This window comes from Lissotriton vulgaris, chromosome 11, assembly GCF_964263255.1.
Source record: "Lissotriton vulgaris chromosome 11, aLisVul1.2, whole genome shotgun sequence".
NCBI classification, from domain to species: Eukaryota; Metazoa; Chordata; class Amphibia; order Caudata; family Salamandridae; genus Lissotriton; species Lissotriton vulgaris.
The window spans coordinates 868,218,894-868,235,253 of record NC_141699.1 but is presented as its reverse complement, the minus strand read 5'-3'; the positions used below and the strand labels follow the sequence as shown (position 1 = coordinate 868,235,253).

The 16,360-nt window shown below is 48.5% G+C and overlaps 1 protein-coding gene across 4 annotated transcripts in view; it reads right to left on the bottom strand.

Moving 5' to 3' along the window:
• The window catches only part of HDLBP (high density lipoprotein binding protein), a 955,902-nt gene that overhangs the window by 505,441 nt on the left and 434,101 nt on the right, over nucleotides 1-16,360 (bottom strand). For all 4 annotated transcript variants that reach the window (XM_086944014.1, XM_086944016.1, XM_086944015.1 and 1 more), the window contains exon 16: nucleotides 7,906-8,037. In XM_086944014.1, the coding sequence (XP_086800140.1) occupies nucleotides 7,906-8,037 (132 nt within the window). The remainder of the gene's footprint in view (nucleotides 1-7,905; nucleotides 8,038-16,360) is intronic.

Sequence of the window (16,360 nt, the reverse complement as noted above, 5' to 3'; positions counted from 1 at the left end):
AGACTTCTCCTGATTCACAGAAAGGCCTAATTCGTGAAAAAATGACAGGTCTGAGTATGCGGTCTTGCTGTTCGACGTGTCTGAGCTTTTATTAGACAGTCGTCTAGATAATGGTAAAATTGAACGCCTTGTAGGCGAAGGAAAGCTGCAAATGGAGCCATGATCTTTGTGAAGACTCTCGGCGCTGATCGAAGGCCGAAAGGCAACACCTTGAACTTGAAGTGCTTCGATCCGACAGTGAAGCGAAGATATTTCCTGCGTTTGTGATGTATTGGCACATGGAAATATGCATCTTGGAGGTCGATAGTGGAGAGGAACTCACCGGGATTGAGGTATTGCAAAATTTCCAGGAGGGTCAACATTCAGAAAGTTTGTTATTTGATGAATTTGTTGAGTGCTCGTAAGTCCAGAATGGGGCGCCATTCTCCCGATTTCTTCTTGATTAAAAAGAAGCTGGAATAAAATCCCTTGCCCTGTTGAGCTTGAGGAACCACTTCGACAGCCCCTTTTTTTATCATGATCTTGACTGGAGCCAACAGATCTTTGAAATGAGGTGGAGGGGGACCAGAAGGTCGACGGGTGGGAGGAAATTTTGTAAACTCTAGAACATTTTCTTTCAAGATGACATCCAGGACCCAACGATCCCAGGTGATACGAGACCAGTTGGAGAAGTTTTGGGAGATGTGACCTCCAATTTTCAGAGTCGGGGAACACTTGTTGGGGAAGTCACTGCCTTTTGGAGGTGTTTCCCCCTCTGTAATTATTTTTCCTCCGATAAGGCCTTGAATCGGACTGGCGATTCTGAGATTGATAGGTGTACCTTTGTTTGTTGTTGCTATAGGAGCGATACTGGGAGGAGCCACGAAAATTAGAGGAGGCACCTCTGCCACGTGCTCCACGAAAAGGCCGTTTCCTGTACTGGAGGCTTCCTAGGGAACGAGCTGTATCAGCGTCCTTTTTAAAGGATTTAAGAGCGTCAATCAACATGCGTGCCAAAGAGTGAATCCCCATCATATGGCAAATCAAGAATTCTCGCCTGCACCTCGGGCCGAAAAGCTGTTGATTTGAGTCAGCCCTGGCGTCGTAAAACGGCGGCTCCAGCAGGTTGTCTGAAGCCCGTTGACGAGATGACAGCACAGTCTATAATCTCTGCTGAGATTGTTTCTCCCTCCTGGACTATCGTCTGGGCTTCGTTCGGACCGAATCTGGTAGCTGGCTAATCAAGGCTGCTATCTCGGACCACATCTGGCGGTCATATCTCCCGAAGATGGCCAGGGAGTTCGCCGCTCTGACCGTTGTGGCAGCCATGGTGGTAAACTTCTTACCAATAGAGTCCAACCGGCGTCCCTCCTGGTCTGGAGGGGAGGTGAGAGGAGTGGCTGGATTCCTTGAACGTTTCTGGGCAGCCTGCATTACAACGGAGTCCGCCTTGGGGTGTGAGACAAGGCATACTGGAGAGTCTGCAGGCACCTTGTACTTTTTGTCTAAACGTGGCAGGACAGCTGGGATGGAGTTTGGATGTGCCATAAGTTTAAGGCCTTCCTGCCAAATAAAATCAATGATTGGGATAGTATGAGTCTGTTTAAGAGGCTGATCTTTGAAGTTGTAGAGGAAGCAATCAGTTTGTTGCATCTCTAAGGTTAAATGGAATCGTTTGGCTGCACGCACCATTAAGTTATGGAAGATTCCAATGTCCACCGGCGGGGACGGCAAAGGCGATGTCGGTGGCGTAGATGGCGTTTGAGCTCTAGAATCGTCCCAATCCGCGAGGACATCATCTTGATCAGTGTCTGGATTGACATCCGCGTCATCATAAGTATCTTGCTGTTGGACTGGCGACATCTCCGTATACGGGTGTTGGCGCCGCAGGTTGACGAGTTGGTGAGGTAGTCGCAGATGGAGGGAACCTGCGATTATAATCGTCCAACATATTTTGCAAGTTGGTCATCAGAGAAGACGGTATTTGAGTCATACCATGCACATGCAGTGCCTCAGAATAAGCAACGTGGACAGGAAAGAGCACATCCTTCCTCCTCATACTCTTCTTCCTCCTGGCACTTGATATTGAGTTCAGATGGACTATTTGCAGGACGAAAAACCTCATTGACATAGGAACGGTCATCAGAATCGTCTTCTGCAGACTCAAATAATTTTGTTGGCAGAGTTTCCGTCATAGGACTCAAAGGAACAGGCCGTTTCACCACGTGAAAGTAGTCGCTGTAGCGAGTGAATGTTGCGTCGTCGACGGTCCCGTCGATGAAATAGCTGCAGATGGCAATGGAGCCCTCGACGGAGAGAATATCTTCTCTTTAGTCGACGTAGATTTCCGTGCCGTCAACGGAGTCGTCAACGAAGATGAAGCCATCGACATAGGAGGAATCGTCTGCGTAGACGGCACAGTCGACGAGGGTGTAGCCATTGACGAGGTCTTGGCCGTCAACGAGGTCTTGGCCGTCGACGAGGTCTTGGCCGTCGACGAGGTCTTGGCCGTCGCCGAAGAAGACCCCAAGCACAGCGATGAGGGTACCTCAGGGGCTGCGCAGTCAGCTTCTCGTGTACTTTTCAAGAGGTCCGGTTCCACGTCTCAGGTCGCCTCCACTCATCTCAGCTTAGCAGGGACTTTGGATCGGGCTGTTAGATGTCTGGGAGTCTGGTTCTTGTCAGGCTCTCGGCTCGGGCTCCGGCAGGAGACGGCGGCAAAGCAGTCATTGATTGCTGGGGGGTGTCTGTGTTCACAGGGTGGCCACTCCTTTGCCACAAGGGAGATTCTTCAGTCTTCTAAGCAGCAGAACGTCGAAGGTCCAGAGTTTCTTCTTGTGTAGTCGAATTTCAGGGCAATCTGCCGTCTTGGGACTCAGCTCCTACTTTTAAACTAATTCTAGGGCCTGGACTACCTACCAGGTCCCTCCTATGGGTGAGACCAGGAAGGGGGGTGGTTACCTTTGTCCAGTTTCGCGCCAGAGCTGGGGCTGGAGTGCCCCAGCACCGGTTTGAACTGGTCTATGCACGGGGACAGCTTGTGTGCCCCGGGCAGGTCTGATTCTATTCAGCCCTACCTAACCAGATACACAAAATCCTGTCTGGGGTGGTGCTAGCACCTCCCAAGGCAGGAAACCCTTTGTCCAAGCCTCCCTCGTTGGAAGGAATCCTAGCAGCAGGTCAGACTTGTGTCTGTGATGGCAGCATCCATTTTGTGATGCTGAGGCTCTGTTTAACTTTAACCGGGGTTCAGGTTCTGTACATGTTGTGTCCCTCTAGAAGGGTGGAATGCTACCCCCGTCGCCAGAATTGGCGAGGGGGTAGTATTCCAATTCGTATGACACCTTACTCGACATGTTTTGATAATGTCAAACAAGAGTTCGCATTTGACCACGAGGTTCAAAATGCACTTAAGAATATATGGTATGGCACTATCAGGAAACAGCTAAAGGACATGGTTCCGAAAGCTGCAGACAGGCTCAGCTCATGCTAGAGCACCATCTCACACATAACCAAGCACTCTGCCTTCAGGATTGATAAGGCCTGCCATAGGAGTGACTTATAGGTTACTGTGTGTCCTTGTATATGTTAGATATAGAGATACTATATCTAAAGCAAAGGGTGATTACACCACCTTGCCCCAGCTGGGTGATAAGCCAGTTGTGTCAAATAGTAAGGCAAGGCCAGGGGTGGCACAATACGTGCTGCAGCCCCTGGTAGGCCTTGGATGCACCTATGCCCTGGGTACTTAGGGTACACTGTACAGGGGCTCACAGGGTGATCTATGTTCCATTTGGTAAGGCACCGTGGGACCCCCACTTCGACGACTGGGAATATTCAAGCATGTGAATCTATGAAAGACACCCCTAATACTGGAGAATCAAGCATCCTAGGAACGGTTTCTGGCTATCAGCTGTCATCAGCCAGGATAGCTTGACTCCAGTGGCGTAGTGAGCATGGGACCCACGTCTGGGCATACCCTTCCCACATAGGGCGAACAGCAAAACACACCAGATGATGGACGGCATGTTGCACAATGGCAAAACATTCACCCCCAGTCACAGATCTGGTTTTAATCCATTGTTATTTTGCTCAACACGCCACCCCAGTTCAGACATGGCCATATGCAAATCAGTCTAGACCCTGTGCCTCATGGGAACAGTCCAGCCCGAACTGCCAAGCCAATGTGCAACATTCTATCCATCATTTTGTGTGTTTTGCTGGTGGGAGATAACAGCCTGGGGCGAGCTCACCTTCAGCAGCGAATAGTCGTGATAAGGGCAGACTGGCACCCCTGATCTGTGTAGACTAGCTATGACAACCGACATCACCTTGGTGAACACTGGAGAGGCGCCGGTTTCTGTTGCAGTAACCCCCCACACACTTTTTGCCTGTCTACTGATGCACTTTTGACTTGATGTGTCCTCCTCTCCACCACAGCAACCGACTCCCACGGCCCGAGTTAGAGTGGTCCAACACCAAGAGGAGGTCTCCCTAGCGATCCTGTACCGAGATGCAGTGACCCCTGACCTGCCTCAAGCAGACACATGCAGCCTCAAACCGGGAGGTCCCACCAGACCGCGACCAAGAGCGGGTAAGAAGATCTGACCCTAAAAGGCACCCCTGCACCCAACGCCCCACAGCCTTGGGTGGCCCAACCGACAGTGCCTAACCAACCCCCAAGATCCCAACTTGCGTCTACAAGTGGTGGTCGCATGCAGAAGACCTTCATCCACGAGCCAGCAGTGCTTTTGTAAACCGGAGACTCCCAATTGAAAGCTATGGGGCTTCAGACGCCAAAACAGCACTCTGCCCCGGCCGCCCCAGTGCCGCTGAAGGTGCATCTTTTGTGCTGGCCTAAACCCCCATTTGCCCTGATTTTAAGTCCAGGAGCTTTGCTCCCGCAACACAGTGGCCGGCTCATACGTAGCCACCAACCGTAGGCCCGCTATGTTTCATTGGATAACATTGGGCCTCAGCACTCACACCCTCGGCTGCACTAGTGCAGCCGAGGGTGTAACAAGAGTGCATCCTTGACCCTGGGGGACTCCTGAGTCTAACCCCAGAACACCAACTCCCACAACAAAGAACTTACCTGTAAAGCGAGAACACTTTTCCTCCATAGGATAACATTGACTGTTTTTCTATGAAACGTTTAAGCGTGGAGTTGGAAAATGTAAGAATTCCTTTAAAACTACAACTAAATAACCAAAACGCTTTTACTTACCAGTTTACAGGAAATGTCCCAGTGCAGTATCTAGGTATACTGCACTGTGTAAGAAAAGTAATCTGAAAAGTAACACATGATATTTTACTAAAAATCCTATTCAAAGTATATGTACTGTATTCTGACAAGCATTGCATTAACAGTAACATTTCTGTAATCAAATCGAAGTACATTTACAATTGCAATCCAAACGGTTTACAAACTGCATTACTACTGTAAAGTATTTATTGCTTACCTGTGCAAGGCTTGCTTGGTTCTAGAAAATAAAATGACTAAAAGAAAATAGTTATACAAAATCAATTGGTCTGAAGTTCAGTCTGAGTATGTGACTTCAGTTGCTGACCGAGTGTGTACAATAAATGCTTAACACTGTCCTCTAATAAAGCCTTACTGCTCGACCACACTACCACAAGTAGAGAGTGAGGTGCTATCTACTTTACCTCTGCCTCCCTTTTGGGTTCCACTGGCCTCTGTGCCCACTATAACTCACTTTGGTATAGTATACACAGAAGTACTTATTTGTGGGATTTGGTATTCTGGGGTTAGGCTCAGGGCAAAGGGGGATCCAAGTTAATACCCAAAGTACATCTGCAGTGGCACAGGGACAGCTGGTGCAGGGTGCTGTTTTGGAATTCGGTGCCATGTTGATTTCAAAGGGGAATTTTCGGTTGCAACAAACACTGCAGGCTCGGGGACAAGCATCTTCTGGAGGTGACCCCCGGTTGCAGAGGTAAGTTGGGATGCCTGGGGATGCTGGCACACAGTCGGTTGGGCCACCCAAGGCCGTGGGAAGTTGGGTGAATGTGTGCCTTTAGGCGTCAGGTTTTTTTTACCAGCTCTGGTCGCAGTAATCCTCCAGAAAGGGGCTGCAGGCATTGATTGGAGATTCAAAGTAGGTCAGACATCACCAGATCTCAGATCAGGATCACCGGGAAGACCTCCTCATGGTGTTGGGCCAATCGAACTTGGGCCGTGGGTGTCACATGTAGAGTGGTTCAGACTCGCTGATTTGGCCGGAGCCAGAGTCTGTGGGTGAGTAAATCTGGTGCTTGCAGGAGACAAAGTCTTGATTTAGGAAGGCTGGATATGTCCTTCAGTTTCTGAGGGCTGCTGGCTTCAGGACACACCGAGAATTCGCTGGAGCAGGTTCGAGGTGGGGACAGTCTGGTATAGCTGGGGCCAAGTCAGTGGGTGTCCTGCTCTTAGTTCAGCATGGCTTCTTCGGTCCTTCTTCTGGTCGGTTATTGCCTGAGGAGGCAAGGTTCGGGGTTGCCCCTAAATACTAGATTTAGGGGCGTTATAGGTAGGTAAAGGGGACACTAATGGGTCCCTGCCTTGGGGTGGGTATTCCCCCTAAAAGCCCACCCTCCAGAGGAAGGTGGACATAGGCCTCTCTCCAGTTGGCTGGGTCTGGGGCCACAGTACTCGCACGATGGCTGGATTGAAGGCTATGCATAACCACCTCCACATCAGAGCTTTCATGATCAGAGAACGCTACCTCCTCGTCTTCTTTAGCTGGCTCCTCTGGGTGTGGTCCTCGCAGAAAAATTGTATTTCCGCTCGTTAGACATTTCCAACCAACAAGCCCTTTGATCCTGTAGATTTTCTTGGACCAACATGACTTACATGTGTCGCATTCGGTTCCACAATGATCGGGAGAAAAACACAAATTGCACGCGAGAGGTGCTGATCGGTGTGTGTGGGTGTGTATTTCGCATGCAAATGCATCAAAATCTGAAGGGCGTGCGTTCCGTCAGAAAAGCATCTTCATTGGAAAAGTTTAGGCCAGTGATGGGCGCTGCCCCGAAGGGAGGTCAGTCAAAGGCCGAACCGACAAAATTCGAGAGCAGCGCAGAAGTGAAAAAAGCACGATAGAAATCAATACAGTTTAATAGTAGCAAACGGAGTCCAAAACACGGAGGAGGAGAGGCACACATGTTCGAACCAGACAGCAGAGAGGTAAAATCTAACAAAGTTTAAGCCCATGCACATTATCACCAAGAGGTGTCACTCTGCCTAGTAATTCAAAAGACATCTCTTAAGAAAAACAACTTGCACAATTCCGAGCCCAACACTAGATGGCAAGATTCTACAGCCACACATGCCATCGAACACAATTTTACTGAGGACCAACAACTGCTTGCCCTTGACCTGTTTGAGGGAAATCTTCGAAAGAGCTTGCCTTTCTCAAAGTATCCAGTGTTCACATTTCCCTCTGAATGTTTAATGGACAAGTGCCTTTTTTTTTTATAAATCAATTTTTTATTGAATAGGGACATGTGCCTTTTAAGTTTAGTAAAATGAAAACGGGTAAATAAGCAACATCAGCAAGAATAGGTTAGCTTTAATTAACTTGGACACAAATAGGTTTAGCTATAATTATGTTGATGATGAACTTGTGAAATATGTCCCGAGATGTAATTCAGTGTTTATAAATTAATGACTATGTGCATGACAGAATAATTATTCCTCTGAGTGATGTTGCAAAAGTAAACTAATAAAATTGGTATTTCATACAAATACATATTATAGGCTTATTTTTACATTTACAACTTTATGAAATAGTAGCAAGAACTTATAGGTATTCTACTGTTACCAAGACCGTTGGCAACAGAAGAAATATCCTATAGGGTGCCAAAAGAAGCTGGAAAAAAGGGAAGGCAGGAGACAGACCAAACTAAATAAATCATCTTGATTACCTGCTCTTTCTGGACAGCCAGGATACGGTTCCTGGCGGCTTCGCAGTTCTCTTTCTTCCCTGTGATTACGATCATCTCCGAGTTGCTGTTCTCCGCCGGGAGATCAATCTTGGTGTTACATTCTTCACGGATCTGAAATAGACATTTTAAGATGAGAAGACAAAATGCAATCATGTGACTGGTCAAAAATCAAGACTAATCGAGGCAATTAAAGAGCTGCAAGTAGACAAAGGCCTACAACAAGTGGGAAAGACGGTATTTATAACCTCAAACTGGGAGTACTGGAACACTGGGCAGGGAAATGCACATCATGGTAAAAAACTAAAATTCCTTGTGCAACAGTGCACAATTTTGCATCTCAGACAGAATAGTGGGCCTATCCCTGCCATCTAGTTGTGGTATCCAAGCAGTGTATGAATTGCTTCGCGATTTACTGTTTTCCTACTAGGGCTTTGCACCAGGGCACCCCAGTTCCAGGATATTTGCCCACTCCACTAAACAAATTCTTCCTGTATATTTGTATAAAATATGTGCACATTAAAATAAACGGCACTATATATGACATTTATAAACCTAAAATAAAGCCTTTGACCTGGTCAACAGTCAAAAGCTGCATCTTTAAATCAGCCATAGACCTGCTTGGGTAAACTATGGTCTGTTATGATCATGTAGCAACAGCTTCCTAAACCATCAGGAGCACGTCAGGGGTTTGGATGAGCTCCTCTTAGTCTGTATTTATAAAAAGGTTAAATACTTCAAGAGGTAGTGTGAGAAGTTGGCCTGATATATGATGTTCAGTAGTTCTAGTGGCCACCTTGTATCAGTCCAAAACAACCATTATGGTGATTGGTTGTAAGTCAACCTTATAGACCAGCTATCCTAGTAGTGTGGAAAAAAGCAGTCTTTAGGCTAAACTCTGAATGGCATGTGAAGCCAGCTGCTTCGCCACATATAACCCCTTGAATACCACATGAAAGGACACCACAAAGGTTGTTATGAAAATAAACAGATCTTTATTAACTAACATACACCTCTGAACTCTTTATGAGGTCAGAGGGCTAAGCACATGACAATACTTAAGGAAATAAGAGTTCGCACAAAATTTACCAGTGCGCCCTAGGGGCACGGCAAACCATATACTCAAAACAATGGAAGAAGTCGAGGAAGGAAAGTACTGTAAGGAGATCCAGAGGCTGGAGGATCGCTGGGACTACGCTACAGACTGGGTAAGTAAGGAGCAGGAGGCCCACGGGACTCACGTGCAGAGTGGAAACTCACGCGGGATGCGTACCAACGTCTATGGATCATACAGTTTAGAAAGTTACGGATTACGGACGAGCCCGGCTGAATGGAGGGAAAACATTGGACCTAGACACTAGGATAGTGTAAACAGACTTCAGCACCTAGAAGCTTTAGTTACCTAACCCACAGGCTGCGGGTGCATAGGGCTGAAGTTGTGTCGGGTTTGCTGCGTTGATCCCGGTGATGCCTGAAACAAGGAGTTGCTGGCAGGCAGCCAGATGGAGGAGTCCGGTGGTTCCAAGGATGGAACTGGAACTAGGAAGAAGAAGTCCTGAAAGGGAAGGGGACAGAGTCTCTGTCACTAGCCAGTGACGGTGCTGGAACCAGGAGGGAAACAGATGCTGTCGCTGCAGTCAGGTGAAGGAAGGGTCACTTCTCTCTGCAGCTGTGGGGACCAGGAGCTGTTCTTCACGCCCAGGCTGGAGGCACGAGCTGTCCCACGTAGTCTGCTGCTGTTGGCGGTGTCGGATCGTCAATCTGGACAGTAGGCCTTGGCAAATGCAAGCCACGCGGTGGAGCAAAGATGGCGTCTGGTGCGGACCAGGAGAGTCCGGGGTGCTTCTCGTTCACAGGGAAGCAAGGGCCAGTCTGGGGGACCAGACAAGCAGTGTCGGATTCTTCGGGTCGTCGTCTCAGAGGTCACAGGCCAGCCGGTGAGTGACCAGACAACAGGAAGAGCAGCAACCAGGCAAAAGGGCCCCACGCAGATCTCGTGGATGCTGGGGGGCTGGTCTTTGGTGCAGGAGCTGCGTCGGTGTAGGGCTTCTCAAACCCCAGTGCACTCACTCGAGGATCCCTCGGCGGTCGTGCTGGAAGCGCTGTGCAGGTTTTCACAAGATGGCCGTCTCCATGTTGATCGTCGCACCTACGGGTCCCAGCTGTGCTGTGGATGTGGGTAGAGGTCAGAGAGGTCTGGAGATCCGGGTCTTGTTGAGCTGGGTCGTCGGATTCCGGGATGGAAGGACTCTGCAGCAAACCGCACAGGAGCTTGATGGTGCCTGCGAAGCAGGATGGTCACTCCCTGACCATAGGGGAGATTCTTCAGTCTTCTGGAATCAGGAGGTCGAGGGTCAAGAGTTCTTCGTAGAAGTTGTCAAGATTAATCTGATTTGGAATGGGTTCAGCTCCTACCTTAATTCAGCTAAAGGGGGCTGCACTACGACTAGGTCCCTCCTCTGGGTGGGACCAGGAAGGGGGTGGTTACACCCCCTTTCCTTTGTCCGGTCTGTCGCCAGCTCTGGGGCTGGAGTGCCCCAGGAACTGGTTCTGACCGGCATATGCACAGGGCACCTTGTGTGCCCCAGGCAGGTCTCATTCCTTTGAGCCCTGTCCTACCTAATACACAAAATCCTGTCTGGGGTGGTGCTAGCACCTCCCAAGGCAGGAAACCCTTTGTCCAAGCCTCCCTCGCTGGAAGGACTCCCAGCAGCAGGAGGTCAGACTTGCGTCTGTGGTGGCAGCATCCATTTTGTGATGCGGAGGCTCGAGTTCACTTTAACCGGGGTTCACAGTTACATGCATGTCGTGTCCCTCTAGAAGGCGAAGGTGCATCACTTCGGTGAAGGGGATTGCCCTGGCAAGACTCTTGCCAATCTCCTACGGCAGCCTCATGCTGCCTCATATCACCTCGCTCCACGATGGGGTCCCGGAAAGAACGGCTTTTCCCAAGGAGGTAGTGGCCAGAATCACCGCCTTCTACTCTCAACTCTACAATGCTGGGGTTGTGCTCCTGCGTGACATCCTTGATCAATACTTCGATTCTCTCGGCTCCTCTGGCTGGGTGACAGTCACCGGGAATACCTCGACTAGCCTTTCTCCAAAGAGGGAATTCTGGCTATCAGTGGCCTACCAGGTGACAAAGCTCCCAGCTCCAACACCCTATCCACATCCTTTTACAAGACTTTTGAGCCCCTACTGGTTCCACACCCCGTCACTATGTACAATGAAACTTGGGTGGTCATTTTCCTCCCTAGCTTAGCGAGGCCCTCCTGATGCTGGACAAGCCCCCCCCCCCCGAAGTCCGTGACTCCTATCGCCCCCTGTCTTTCAATAACACCGATAACAAGATCTTCGCTAAATTACTGGCCTGGAGTCATCTTCATCTCATGCAAGTGATAGCTCGCCCATATCAGTCCAACTTAATCAACAGCCGCACCACCTCGCACAATCTCCGGACTATATTTGCTGTCCTCCATCAAATTAACCCCACTCTCCCAGCCATGGCTGGCCTCCTGGACGCCACCAAAACTTTCGATTCTCTTGAGTGGCTCTTCCTCTTAACTTCTCCCTCACTTAGGATTGAGCCTGGTTTTTCTGCGCAAAGTACAGCTCCTTTTCACTCTACCTACAGCTTGCCTTCCGATCAACGTCAGATCACGGTGCCAGTCGCAAGGGGCACAAGGCAAGCATGCCCACTCTCACCCATGTTATTCGCTATTGCTATGGAGCCCTTTGCGGCTCAGGCAACACCACACCCAGAGAGGTCTCGGCTTCGCGGATCGTGCCTTGGTCTTCTCCATGTAAGCAAACGAATATGCTACTTACCAGTATGCATCTGTTCTTGGCATGTAGGGCTGCTGACATTCATATCTGTGCATAGATCGCCGCCTAGTGTTGGGTCCGGATGATTGCACATTGTTGTCCTGGAAGAGTCTTCGAAGTATCACGAGATAGGTGGCTCCTCCCCTGGACTACAGTGCGCATGGGCATCGACTCCATCCCCAGATTGTTTTTAGCCATTGTGGCCAAGATGGAGTGAAACTCAGTGAATGATGACCATGCTATGAGTATATGTGAATACTGCAGCTGCTACAGGCGCCCCGGAGGAGGGCGGGCGATATGAATGTCAGCAGCCCTACATGCCAAGAACAGATGCATACTGGTAAGTAGCATATTCGGTTCGAGGCATGTGGGCTGCTGAATTCATATTTGTGCACAGAATACATAGCAGTCCCTCCATTAGCGGCGGCCGCCCGTGCCAGCTGCAGCAGTTTGAAAAAGCGTTTTGAGAACAGCCTGCCCTACAGCTGCCTGCTGTTTGGAGTGCACATCAACACAGTAATGCTTAGTAAATGTGTGTGTGGTAGACCATGTGGCTGCTCTACATATGTATACATAGGAATGTTTCCAAGGAGGCAAGATGGCGGCCGCGTGAGACGGCCGGAAAGCAGCTCGCGTGAGAAGGAGTGCAATGTTGAGCGATGACCCCCGTAATCCCCTACCGAAGGCTGAGTGAGGGTGATTGATGTAATCTAAGCGCGAGGTCTAAGACGCGAGACGGAGGAGAACGGAAGAAAAAGAACACGCATCGAAGCAAAAGCGGCTTTATGAAATTGACTTGCAGACAGCCGCTGAAGCGGCTGCTACTGGATGTGGTTCAGCTGACGCGGCGGCTCAGAGGCGGAGCTGTCATCGGACTGCAGGCGGAGGCCGCGGAGTTCGCGGAATTAACCTTCAGGGACAAAGCCTCGCGGAGCCTGTTTCAAAGACGGCGATTTCAGCGGAGAAGGAAGTCCCGCGTTGGGGATTACAGACAAACGGAAAAACAATCGAATTTGGATACAAATCTCCCGAGAGACAGGGAGGAGCTGAGTCCTTACATTCTGGAGGGTGCTGGAGAACTGCAGACGGAGAATACTGAAAACGGAAACACCCCAGGCGGTAAGGAGGTATTTGGGCCAGAGGAAAGGCGGAGGGCAATTATGGCTCCCAAGATGAGTGCCAGCGCTAAAGTCAATGGCAGACATTGATGGTAGCAAGAGGAAGAAACAAGGCTCCCCTCTAGCTAAAAAAACGGCACAGCAGGGTGCTAGTAAAGGGAACTCTGACACTCTGGGCACTACCCCAATATCGGATATCTTCCAAAAAATCAGTAAGAATAAGGATACTAAAGATCAGAAGGGAGATAACATACAGGCTCCTCAGGATAATGAAGAGGCATCCCCTGACCTTACAGTTGATGGTCTGGCTGAACAACTAAATACTGTAGTAACTGTGGAAGGGGAAGAACAGCAAGTGGAGAATCCAGCAGCGGATCAGCTGGGTAACAGTAAAGCATTATACCGTGGCTTAGAAGAGGTCCTGAAGGATGATACGGGGGGGAGTAGCTGCAGTAAAAAAGAAGCTCCAAGCGAGGCATTTTTCTCGGTATCTGAGGGCGGTGAATGGTCTGAGGAAGGAGAAGATAGCTTGGATCAAGAAATCAGTGACAGAGACGGGCAGCGATCTGGAACCGGAGGAAAGTAGTCCCCCAAGCACAGCGGTAAAAATGGTGGTGAGAACGAAAATTCATAATCAAAAAAGAGAGCTACCACAGTCAAATGCTACCTTAGACAGCCTAGAGGGAGATTCAGCACAAATGACCCTCCTGGAGGTTATTCACCAGGAGATACTGGCGCATAGAGAGGAAGCAAGGCAAGAGAGCCGTAAGTCTCAGGCGGCTGTCAGAAAAATGCAAGGGGTGGTTAGAAAGCTGACTAAGGCCTGTGTGAACCTGGGCGAGCGAGTGACCAATCTGGAAGACAGAGTGGTCTCCACAGAAGCTGACTCAGCAGCCGCAGTCAACAAAGTCGATACGCAAGCAAAACAGCTTACCGATATTCAGTGGAAACTGGAGTCGTTAGAAAATAGATCACGGCAGAACAACCTTCGTATCCTTGGGATCCCTGAAGGGGCAGAGGGCGCAGATATGAAATCATTTATCGTTAAACTTTTTGAGTCTGCCTTCATGGAGTTGAAAGACTGGGATTTTGATAGGGAGATTCAGAGAGCACATCGTACCCCAGCCAATATCTATAAAAATGCGAAGGAGGGAGATAAGCCTAGGGCAATCTTAATTTTTCTGGGCAACTTTAATTTGAGACAAGCAATCTCTGAGAGGGCGAGACCTGATAAAAAAAAAGACAGTTGACGATTATACCTTCTTCGTTCGCCATGACTTTTGTCATATCACAGTTGAGAGACGCTGGAGATTACGGCAGATGATTAAACCTTTTCAGGACAAGGGTATGCAGGCCTATCTGATCAACCCCGCCCAGCTCAAGATAATTAAAGACGGAAAAACATTTTATTTCTCTTCGGAGATTAAAGCTAAAGAGTTTTTGATGTCATAGATGGAGCAATTGGATTGTTAAAATGTTAATCTCAGTTGGAACTGGGGTTGCTGATATACAATGTTTCCATATGTAATGAACAGAGTAGGGGAGTTATCGATCTATATTCTTATGTTTTGGGTCTCATTAATGGAGTATATATAAAACGGAAGATTCTAAACAGGTAGATAGGGTGTGAGGTGGAGGGATTTGAAAATGGTAGCGGATTATAATGGATCACAATGTAAATTTGGTGGGGATTAAAAACTAAAAAAAAAAAAAAAAAAAGAAAACGGTAGTGTAGTGGGGAGCGGAGAAGGCTTCTTTAAAAAAAAAGGGAAAAAAATTTCTAAGGGTCACTTCTCCTCACGTTGAGCTGCAAACATCACGTGCACAGACCAGCGGTCTGAGCGCCTCTAGACAAGGGGGGCGGTCGAGGGGGGGCTCCATCTTGGAGCTCGGTAGGGGGAGGGAGAGAGTGCAGAGGGAGGAGTGGGTGGGGGTGGGGAGGGAAGGGGGTTGAAAATTTTGAAAAATCACGAGATGGAAAGGATTAGTTTTCAGGTTGATATCAGTTATCTGGATAATAGTCAATGTAGGAAAGGTAAATACTTAAAATATGTCAGACATTAGAATCTGTACTATTAATGCAGGGGGTTTAAATGATTGGAAGAAGCGGCAGAGATTGAGCCACTTGGTTAGAACAAATAATATCGATATAGTCTGTGTTCAGGAGACCCATATTCCTTGGAATAAAAGGAAGATTTTGGAAATGTATGGGTATACCCTGATTGGATGTTCCACTCAATCATCAATGATAAGAGGAGTGGCTATATTAGCTAAAAATCATCTGGGCGGAGTGAAATGTATTAAAACAGATGGTTCAGGAAGATGGTTATTAGCGGAAATGAATATGGGGCTCACACTATGTGTAATATATGGTCCGAATGAGGATGACCCTATGATCTATGATAAGTTAGAAGAGGAACTGGCTAATTGGACGGCCCCAATGATAGTATGTGGTGATATGAATTTTTCTGCAGACTGGCACCAGGGGAATAAATATACAGGCCGTAAACGAAAGGTTAACGCAGCTATAAGCTCCATGATCCAGTCTCATGGCTTGGTAGACGTATGGGGAGAAAAGATGCCAGGTGATCGTGGGTGTGAGAAGGTGGCCTGATATGCAGTGTTCACTATTCTAGTGAACACTATGTATCAGTCCAGCAACCCTTATTGATGATTGGTTGTAAGTCAACCTTATAGACCAGCTATCCTAGTAGCGTGGATACGAGCAGTCTAAGGCTAAAGACTCGAGAGGGCGTGTTAAGCCAGCTGTTTACCACACATATACCCCTTGAATACCAAGTGAAAGGACACCACACAAGTGTTATGAAAATAAACAGTTATTTATTTAAAGATCACAACAGCCCTGTACTCTTTATGAGGACAGGGTACTAAGCACAAACCAAAACTCTTACAAAAATACTTAAGTTAGCACAGTATATACAAATGCCCGAGGGGCACGAAAAACCATATACTCTGAAAGTGGAATGCGAAATTCCTAGCAGGTAAGTACAGTACTAATAGCTTTTGGAATCGCTAGGACTTGACTAGGGAATCGTTAGATTACTTCTAGGAGGCCTAGGGGACTCGGGTGCAGTGTGTGCACTCTCACGCGAGATGCGGGACAAAAGTCTATGGTAGCTAGGAATTAGAAAGTTAGTGTTCTCGGGCGAACCCGACCTGGTAGGGAGAAAACGAAAGTAGATTCTGACCCTTGGATAGTGAGGCTATGCTGGGGCACCGAAATGCCGAAGTTACCTAGCCCAGGGGCTGCAGCTGCATAGGTCTGAAAAGACGTCGGGAATCCTCGTAGACGGACCAGGAGCCGGAAGAAAAGATGCTGGCCGGTGACCAGTGAAGAAAGTTCAGTTGGATCCAAGCCTGGATCTCGAAGATAGATGACACCTGAAAGCAGAGGGGACCAAGTTCGAGACTACTAGCCAGTAGTCAGTGGGCACCAGGAGGGCACCGGATGGTAGCCACCTCGACAAGGTGAG